This window comes from Colius striatus, chromosome 7 (genome assembly GCF_028858725.1).
Source record: "Colius striatus isolate bColStr4 chromosome 7, bColStr4.1.hap1, whole genome shotgun sequence".
Lineage (NCBI taxonomy): Eukaryota > Metazoa > Chordata > Aves > Coliiformes > Coliidae > Colius > Colius striatus.
The window spans coordinates 14,380,369-14,391,024 of NC_084765.1; the positions used below are offsets into that span (position 1 = coordinate 14,380,369).

At 44.0% G+C, this 10,656-nt stretch overlaps 1 protein-coding gene across 1 annotated transcript; it reads left to right on the plus strand.

Moving 5' to 3' along the window:
* Positions 1-1,693: 1,693 nt before the first annotated feature.
* LOC104552172 (ferritin light chain) lies at positions 1,694-7,279 on the plus strand. Its single transcript, XM_061999951.1, has 3 exons — positions 1,694-1,941; positions 4,173-4,319; positions 5,607-7,279. The coding sequence occupies exons 1-3, from the start codon at positions 1,759-1,761 to the stop codon at positions 6,108-6,110; spliced, it is 834 nt and encodes a 277-aa protein (XP_061855935.1). The 5' UTR covers positions 1,694-1,758; the 3' UTR covers positions 6,111-7,279.
* The last annotated feature ends 3,377 nt before the right edge of the window (positions 7,280-10,656 follow it).

The following is a 10,656-nucleotide window of genomic DNA, read 5'->3' on the forward strand; positions in this document are numbered from 1 at the left end:
ACTTCCACAGAACCAGAAGTTAACAAACATCTATAAGCTGGTAAACTCAGGAATTCCTGTCACGAACACCCATCTAACAAAATACAACTACAGACTTTCCCACAGAGATGCTATCTAACCTGCTTTCTGTTGTGATTTCACACTTGGACTGACCAACAGAAAGGAGGTCATTGAGTATTCTATTTAGATTAGGATGTCAATGCACATGCACACAGACAACACACTTGCTCCTCCTCTTGTGAGACAGTCACAGGATCATTCCAGAACAATGAAATACCAGCAACTATTTTACAGACCATAGTAAACACAGTTGGAATGGAGGGAGCTAAAAGGTAACTGTCAGAAGTACATCTTTCCAGCAGAAGTCTCTAGTGCCCCTGTGAAAAAAAGGGCCCTTATTGAGAACTTTAGAACAAAGCCATATATTGTTTAACTGTCTTGTCAATAAGAACACTGTAAATCAAGAATTTCAGTACTTGCTTTAGCCTTGCAAGTATTACATGTATACTTTACTCACATGCAGTTCTACTGAAATGCTTAAAACAAGCATATGCCTAAATGCAGGGGGTTTTTTTAAGTGAACTTAGCACACTGGTTCAAATTTTATTTGCTGAAACTTCTCATTTAACTTAACTACAGCACAAAGAATCAGAAGCATAAAAAAATGGACAATTACACTAAACAAAGAAGGCTGATTAACAGATGAGATGGAGGCACCAAACTAAAAGTACTTAAGCTTCTCTTGAGCTATGTTCTCACATCTTTATGTGGCTACTATCAGATGATGTGTGCTCTGCTCTAGGTAGTCAGATCTAATAATAACTAAAGCATGCAATGGAATAATGACTGAGCCCTCGGCATTCTGGGTTTGTGGGGGAGCATGGTGATATGCTAGAAAAATGTTCTGGGCAGAAAGTCACTGGACAGAAAATTATCCAATCCGACGGGTGTTGAGATTACTCGTTTTTCCCTTTCCACTGGCTGGAGTCTAGCAAAGGTAAATAAATGTTCAAGCCATAACATGCAAAGCTGCTGAAAAAGTAGGAAACTCATATTTCCAGGTTACTGCATAAACCAAGAATTACTTGTTACTAAAATACTGAAGGTTTCATCTGCCTAGATAGGACCAGTTCATCACAAACATTTTTAACACCAAATCAAAAAAGGTAAAAGAATTTACCCTGTAGCCAAGTCATACATAGACACACTGTTAACCTCCCAGGATTTTTTCACAGCTCTCTCCCTCCTCATTGCATCTGCCTGCAAGCCACCAGCAGCTGCTCCGGCCTCGGCTCTGCCGCGCCGCGCCTTCACACGTCGCTGCTTATTAAAAGGCGGCATTGGAAGCGTCCCTGGCGACCGTCCCTCAAATAAGCTGCAGAAGTGCCGAGTCACCGGTCGGCCCTTCCCGCCCTGGCAACGGACGCCTGGCAGCGGGGGCTGAGGGCCGAGTACTGCGCGGCGTCGTGGCCCGCCCCCGCACCTGCCTGCCCGCGCGCAGCGCAGGCCGGGCTGGGGCGGCCCTGGCTCCAGCTCCCGGGCGGGACGAGGCACGCATGGGACGGGCGGGCGAGCCGGCGGCGCTCCCCCGGCGAGGGCGGGCGGCCACACGCGCCTCCCGCCGGCGCAGGCCGGGAGCGGGGCGGAGCGGGGGCGGCCCGGCGCGGCCGCGCCACACAAGGTGTGTCCCAGGTGCCCGGGCTATATCTGTCGCGCGGCGGGGCGCTACGGGGTGGTGCGGTGAGGCGCGGCGGCCCCATGGCTGCGCCCGCCATGGCCGAGCCGCGCTCCAAGCGGCCCCGCGTGACGCTGCCCGCCTGCCCGGCGCACCGCCCGCTGCCCGGCAGCCGCGTCCGGCAGGGCTTCCCGCCCGCCGTGGAGGAAGGCCTCTGCGGCGTCACCGGCGCCCTGCTGGAGCTCGCCTACTTCCTGCAGGCGCTGGTAAGGCGGCGGGCCGGGGCCGGGCGGGGAGGGCCCGGGAGGCGGCCGAGGGCGCGGCGTCGCTCGGGGCAGGTCCCGTCGGCGCTGTCGGGGACTCCGAAGGCTGTAGGGTCGGGCGGGGACGAAGAGTGATGTCGGTCTCGTTGCCTTACACGGTGGGATTTAGCGGCCTTCTGAGCGCCCGTCCCTGGGCCGCAGCAGCGCTGCTGTGCGAGGTGCCAGCGCAGCGGGTCCGCGCACCAGCTCACACGCTTACCGGGGCGGCTGCTGGCACAGCCGGGAAAACAACCAAGATGCGGAACAAGCCGGTGATGAATCGGGTGCTGTGCGTTTTGGGTAATTCACATAGAGAGCTATGCCTGCGTAAAGTGGGACGGGAACAGGGCACACTGGCAGCTTAGGAGCATAGCCCTCTTTTTGCCAAACTTTGTATATAAGATGGTTGCATCTGGTTAACTGGTGAAGTAACAGTTTGTGAACATCACTGGCAGCTTAGAGCTTTTGCATCTCAGGTAAGAACGGTGGACATGAATCTAAGAAGTTATCTCAAATACTGTAACATGCATGCCAAAATCATGTCTGGCTTCACATCAAATATTAAAGCAACATAGATTTCAACAAAGCAATTAAAAAATCAAAAAGGATCGATGCCAACCATTTCTGATGCCAACCATCCACTGAGAAGCAACACAAACTCTGTTCAATATATGCCCAAGATCCTTTAATTGAGCTTGGTGTCAAGTATTAGTCCAATAAAAATTTAAGTATGCAATAAAACCTTCACTTGCTAAGCATGTGGATTAAACCAGGACTAGTGACTGGCAGTGGGCAGGATGGAGAAAGCTCGCTTAGAAATTGACCACGGACCACAGAGAACTGTGAGCATCTTAAATGGTTAGTAATTTACCTTAACAGTTAATCAAGTGTAGTAAATTGTGCTCTACTTGAAGCTGTGCAGCACACTTGCATGGAGGAACTGGTTATAAAACACCCAATCTTGACTCTTCTGTCAACAGAAACATGAATGAATGACTTCAGGAAAAGGATTATGCAAATAACACAATGAATGTTTTTAATAAAGCATTACAGGATGAACTGTCCTGAATGGTTTATGGTCACACATGTGTATGTGTGTGACAGCCATAAAAATATGAGAGAAAAATAAGAACTTGTGTATGTAACTTTTCTGTATTTTTTTATAAACAGAACAACATAGATGAAAACAAATAGATTTAAGCAGAGTAAGAGATGAAATTGGGAAAGACAATAAGAAGCAGAATAAACTTCTGAAATGCACATACTTGTTTCTTAGCTCTCCTAGGCAGGCTACAAGCCAACAGCTTGATATGCAGTACTCTAATCCAGAGTATGTCATGAAACAAAAGCAGTGCCATCAGAGCTGTGCAGAGCCAGTGTTGAAACTAACATAACCTGGTGGCTCTCCTTTGCTACCTGTCTCTGACACATTCTCTTTATAGGCTGCAATACCATAGATAAAGTTTGTCTCATGTAAGAGCTGATAATGTATCAGCACAGCTAAATATTGCAGTGGTTAAAGTTGTTACTTTCCCATACAGAACAGAACAAGGCCTGCAGGGGATTTAGGGCTGCCATACTTCTGAAGTAGTCCTTGACACGAGCTATATACAATATCAGAGGTGTATGCAGTGTATTTCAGTAGCAGTGTATTTTGGAATAACATTGTCCATTGTGAAGCTGATAAAATAGATGCAAAGTTGTGCTTGTTCTCTTTTTTGTATTTGGCTCATCTTTCTCATTCCTGTGAAAGCCAACTTCTCTCTGGAACGGTGATCTGAGGGGATAAATCTTATGTTTCCTGTGCTGGAACTCTGTTTAAAAAATAACACTCCACTCCCCCCCAAAAAAACCCAAACAAAAATCCCCAAAAAAACACAACCAACAAAAAGCGCCCCCCCCCAACCACTCATAACTAAAATATTCTGAAGATCTCTGACTGTTACTGAGAGAGAACATCAGTACTACAGTAACCAGTCCAGTATTAAAGGACAGAAGGGTTCTAGTAGAAGAATAGAGATTTTTTTAATTTAAGGCCATAACTACTTACTTCATTTACTGCAGAAATTTGGAAACTGGACTATGTGGTGGTAGAACAGCTTCCATTGGAAGGGTATCCTCAGCTTTGATAAATTCATGTTCTGCTACGAGTCCCATCTCTGGCAAATCTTAACACTTCTGTTTTGTGTGCTTAGGGTGAATATTTTGATCAGTCGCATGTGGCTTTACCAAATGTTTCAAAGTTCTTCCTGCATCAAGCTCTGGAAGAGAGAAAAGCTGCAGAGGCTTTGATGAAGTACCAACAAGAAAGAGGAGGCCATTACTGTTCTAAAACCCTCCAGGTGGGTAGTAGACACAAGCTTTCAAACAGCTGCAGTCTGCAGCAATTACTCTAACTTCTTGCGTTTTATTGTTGGTAATTCAGATCTCAGAATTCATCTAGTATTATATTTCCAGATATAATTTCCCTGTCATATTAGTTTACATGGTTTTGTTAATTCTAATGCCTAGAAACCATCAGACATACAGTCCTAACTAGCTTTCTAGCCTGAAAGATGCCTTCTAGCTTTCTAGTTGCTTTCTAGCCTGAAGGAATATCAACAGTGGTCCCCTTTTCCTTCCACTCAGCTGGAGACTGCTGTTTCAAGTGTGCTGTAATGGAAGATGAGAATTCTCATTGTCTCATTCACATGGAAACTAAGTAGAAGCCTAGAAGCCATTAGCACCTAAGAAAGGAAGGAAGAGGAACATCCAGCTTAGGCCAACAATTGATCTGTTGTAGCACAGCTCACGATAGAATTTGAACTAGAGATCTGACTTGGGCTAGCACAGGTACAAATAAATCAGGAAAAAACACCACCTCATTTGTTAAAGACCAAGGGGGTTATTCTCCACTACCAAATCAGTGCTTTGTAAATAGCTAATAGAAAATGTTCTTCTTTGACCTATCATGGCAATTATTAAGCTGTAGAAAGTAAAAATAAAAATGCCATCTTGAAAAACTTTATACATATTCTGTTTGAATCGGAGAACACCTTACAGCAGCCTTACAGTACTTGAAGAGGGTCTACAGGAAAGACGGGACTCTTTTAGCCTAGTGACAGGAGGAGGGGGAAGTTGTTAAACTGACAGAGAGTAGGTTTGGATTAGGTATTAGGAGGAAGCTCTTCTCTCTGAGGATGGTGAGGTACTGGAACAGGTTGCCCGGAGAGGCTGTGGCTGCCTCATCCCTGGAAGTGGTCAAGGCCAAGCTGGTTGGGGCTTGGAGCACCTTGCTGTAGTGGAAGGTGTCCCTACCCATGGCAAGGGGAGTAAAACTAGATGATCTTTAAGGTCCCTTCCAACCCAAACCATTCTATGACTGGGTTTTATAGTGCAAGAATGCTTCTTAGCATAGCTGCTGTTACCTAAATCTCTGTTCCTAGAAAAAGTGCTTGGGTTCTGCCCCTTCTGTATGTTTACAGCCATCTAACTGCAAAAAACAAATTCTCCAAAGTAGAAGCAAACTAGTTGTTGCAAAATCCTAGTACAACTTGTTTAGAGCACCAGGTAAGTTGCAAGAAACCATCAATGAATGCAGTAAGATGAGCTGTTCTTCTGAATAAATGTAATTCTGTCTTTGTTTTTAGAAACCAAACTGTGACTATGCAGTCAGCCTAATGAAAGCCCTGGAAATGGCAATGGTACAGTGGAAAACTATGATACGGTACTTTGAAGAGCTTTATGCCCTGAGTATTGAAAATGCAGACCCTCACAGTGCCAGCACTATCAAGAAACAATTTATTGGGCCCAAAATCCAGAAGATCAAACTGATGGGAGATCTGTTGACCAATGCTCGCAGGCTCGACTGTTCCCAAGATGGCAGAAATAGTCTTGGGGATTACTTTATGGACCGGTTGCAGAAAGAGTTCAGAACAGGCACAGAGGCAGAGTGTAGTCAGCACTGCGGCCACTGTCTACCTCTCCAGCAGTATACAGGAGCTGCAGAGGATCTGAAGCGACCCCAGAGAGAATCTCCTCAGCACAGAAATGGCATAGGGCCAATATATGCAACCATACACTGCAAGGCCACACTGCCACAGTGTAATGATGAGACAGGACCAAAAGTGAAACAGGGCAGGGAGAGCCTTTAGTGCTAAGGCTGCTGCAGCTATGGGGCAGCTCCTAATTCAGACCTGTATGGAGTGTGGATTTGAGACCAAAATGAGGCTGGGGGCACGATGCTGTGTCACTCCTCCTGCTTTACATCCTGTCCCCATGGCCTCTGCTGTGTTCCAGCTGAATCTAGGATATACCATTATGTTGTTGGTTACCTAGATTGTCAGCACTGGTCACACTTTTATCTATGCAACTCTTCCTAGAAGCCAAAAGCTTTTAAGCCTCTTTTCTATCTTAAATGATTAATAGGATTAGTTATTATAGCAAATTATTTTAAACAATATATGTAACTTTTATTAAAATAAACAAACTGAAATACAACTTTAGTACAAGGAAACTTCTATGTGGCAGAAAATCCACCAATTTAGTTTTATATTGTCAAACATTTTATATTACTAACAGATATTTTACATTGCTGTCAAGCATACTAACATAATGAACTTTTAAAAAAGACTAATTTTAAAACAAAGTCTTCTTGTCTTATTTCTGTTGTCTAATTCATTTACTTATCACCCAGCTATTTCTAGTGGTCTACTTTTCTAAGATGAAGGATGCAAATATTTCCTCAACAGTGGGAATAAGACAATGTGCTGTTTTTTTCTACCGTTATTTGCCTAGTTGGCTTTTTTCATCCTCAGAAAGCAGACGAGAGATAAATTAGGGGTTCTCATTAGATGTGATCTTTACAGGTCATAGTGGATATTTTTGAAGTGTCACTGAGACAGTAGGGCTCTGTCCAGACATAACCTAGGATGGTGGCTTTAATTACTATAAGACCCCTCTTTCAGTTAGCTCAATTATGGTATTACTATGGTACTACAGCTATTCCTTGGTTAGAAATGCATCATGGAGAGTGGCCACCTGTTACCGGGGCTTCTAGCACCACCACACCTAAGGGCTTTACTTTAGCTAGCCCGGTTGAAGTTCAGAGGTGTCCAAACCCCCTCCATTCGTCCCCTTACAGGAGTTATTTTCTTTCAGTACACTGGCTACATCAGATGCCTGCAGCTAGGGGTCGGGGGTTTGTCAGGTACAACATTTTTTATGCAGTTAAGAGTTTGCTTCATTGAAAAATTGCTCCATACTTCTTATACTGTAAGTAGTACTCTATTATGCTTGAAAATAAATGCAGTTCAATGCTAAGAATGGCACTTTATATCTACACTGTATTCCTCAATTTATCACACAGGCATGACAGTATTCTTCTCCAAGAGATTTTGCATACATATACAAAACTGCATCAGTACTTATCTACTACGAAGAAAGTTGCACAAGATAGTAAACTACAAAAGGAAACTGTCAGAAAACTGCATTAAGAACAGTTCACAATGCAATGTTTTCGGTAAACTCTGACTTTCATCCACAGCTGGACTAAAGTAGCCATTTCTGCAAAACCACAATTGCCTACCTGCTGTCTGTTGATGCTTGTAACACAGGACAGACACTTACAATACAGATGCCTTCTCAGTCTTTCTGATAATATGATTCAGCCTTGGGTGGGGATCACTTTAAAGCAACCCCTGTACTCATCTGTAATAATACTGCAATGTGCCATAAGAATGGCTTGAAGCACTTTTAGCAACGTGCTAGATTTTGCCAGATTTTCCTGTGTAGAGGTGGCTGCTTTCTAAAACAGCAGTAGTTTCAAAGATATTTCCATCCTCATGCTGAGCATACCTTATTCAACACTTAGTTCCACTGACTACAAGTCAACATGAATAAGAGCAATGGAATCCGTCCCTCTCAGTATTTAAATACAGCTCACCAAGTATGAACAGAGCAAAGCTACTAACTGAATTACGAACTAGTGCTGTATAAAACCACTTCAGATACTACTGGTAATGTTTGACCTACAACAGTCTTCACCTTTAAGAGCTGGTGACCTTCTGAAATGTAAGTACAACCTGCCCTCGTTTCCTGCACTTAAGATTATCTTCTACCTTAAACGTAACAAAAAGCCCAACATTTAATTCTTTTCAAAGCAAGACTTACATGCCTCTTCTTTTTCCCTGAAATACTGCCATGTCTGTTTCTCAGAGACTTGTGTCATATTCATCTTTCTAGCCAAGTGTATCCACACATTCTCAGATTTTAGGTCTTTCTCTGTCCCTTTTCCAAAACATCTTCTGGGCCTTCTGCCTGAAGAGACAAATCTGTTATCTAAACTCATGATCAGCTCCACTCTCTGAAAAACAGAAGACAAATTGTCAGTTACTGTAGATAACAAGTTCCTTTTGTCTCCACATGCTGCTTCTGCAGAGAGGGCACATATGCTTGTGAACATGACCTCAAACTGGGCATTGACCTGCTGGAGAGCAGCTCTGCAGAGAGGAACCTGGGAGTTCTGGTTGACAGCAAACTAACCATAAGCCAGCAATGTGCCCTCGTGGCCAAGAAAGCCAATGGCATCCTGGGATGCATCAAGAAGAGTGTGGCCAGCAGGTCAAGGGAGGTTCTCCCTCTCTCCTCTGCCCTGGTGAGGCCTCATCTGGAGTCCTGTGTTCGTTTCTGGGCTCCCCAGCTCAAGAGGGACAGGGAAGAGTCCAGCGCAGGGCCACCAAGATGATCAGGGGCCTGGAGCATCTTCCTTATGAGGAAAGACTGCGGGAACTGCGGCTGTTTAGTCTAGAGAAGAGGAGACAGAGGGGGGATCTTATTAACATTTACAAATATTCAAATGGTGGGTGTCAGGATGTTGGGACATAACTTTTTTTCTGCTTTATCCAGTGACAGGGAAAGGGGTAACAGAAAAAAGCTGTAACCCAAAAAGTTCCATTTAAACGTAACAAAAACCTATTTCACTGTGAGGGTGAAGGAGGCCCTGGCACAGGCTTCCCGGGGAGGGTGTGGAGTCTCCTCTGGAGGTTTTCAAACCCGCCTGGACGCATTCCTGTGTGACCTGGTCTAGGTGACCTGCTTTGACAGGGGTTGGACTAGATGATCTCTAAAGGTCCCTTCAAACCCCTACTATTCTATGATTCTGTGAAACTTTGTTAAGAATACCTGTCTATAGTGTATGAGTCTGTCCATACTTCTCAGCTTAGGAAGTACAATCTGCCTCTGCTTTCCCAGCTTCTTGTCCAATCACGTCCTGAAAAACAAGGAGACAAAGAATGAATGTGGAACAGTTATAAGGGCAACAGTACTTACAGAAACTTTACAAGTTCTCTTTCTGTGCTGAATTCTTGTTCATACACACACTCTTTATCAGTGCTTCTAAAGCAATGCCTAAACTATCCAAACACACGGTGAGGCAGCTGAGAAGCAGATCCAGTACCCCAAATACAGCATCCAAACTGGAAGCTCTGGAAAGACCTCATCTTTACTGCAATGATGAGTTAGAGTGACAGAGGCATCCAAACAGGTATAAACAATAGCATAGTTCTAAATGCTTGCTATAAGCACTACCTCTGGCGCACAGAAAGGGCTCTTGCTGCTACCTGCTCTCCCAAGTGAGGAGAGTCTCTAGGGTGAGTGTCATGCTGTCCTTTATCCTTTCCACTATGGCCACACAAAACTGAGGAGAGTACCTTAGAATTTGTTCTTTGCAAGCACTTTTTTTCAGGTCCTACCATACAAGGCACCATCTTTCCAGACAAACCCATCTTTGGGAATAATACTGGAAAGTGAATGTTAGTTCTGGTGGCAGGAGCAGGGCAGGAACCCTCACAGACACCTTCCCTGGAAGATCACTCTAAGCAGAATTCACCATCTGGTCACAGCCTTCTCCTGACTTTTTCACTTTGGTGGATTCATGCACTTCAGCACATTCAAGGGCAAATACTAGCAGTCTCCTTGTGTTGCATGTCCAAGTCCCACCATTTGTCACCACTTTGCCCAAGGTAACCATTACGTGCCCAAGTCCCAGAGTGCCTTTTCTTGGGTGGAACAGAACCCAGAAATACAGAGTGGCAGAATACACTACAACACTGGCTAAGTGTTAGGTTAAATTACCTTTTCCACAAATTAAACCAACGATCTGAAGAAATAAGTGTCTTGAATTGGTCATACAACCAGCATGAAGCCTTGATATCCCAATTTACATGTTCAATAGTTAGAGCATACACCTATGTCTCATTTATACTTATTATGCACTACTGTACTCGTAGCACTGTTTTGAATACAAATTATTTTTAACGGTTAAATAAAGATTTTTTAAAACCCTGTTCATTCCTCCTAGATCAAAGAACTTCTGTAATAACAGTGAAGTGTTTCCACAAGTTTGCTATTCTGCCTCTCAGAAACAGCTGAAAGATAGGCTTCTAAACGTCTAAAGGTAGCCAAGAGATGATAGCTTTTCAGCATCAGATACAGTGAAAGAACAAACTTTTGTACAGAGTCCAAAGCATACACTATTTTCTTTAAATGAAAATTTTTATCTTTTGGAGATAATGACAGAATGGAGCAAACAGTTCTTATCTTTGTGTGCGCTCGAATACATTTAAGTAAGTAGTAAATGGAGACTGCGGATTAGGAATTTTCATAAAATGTATAACAACAAAAGAAGCCACCATCATGACA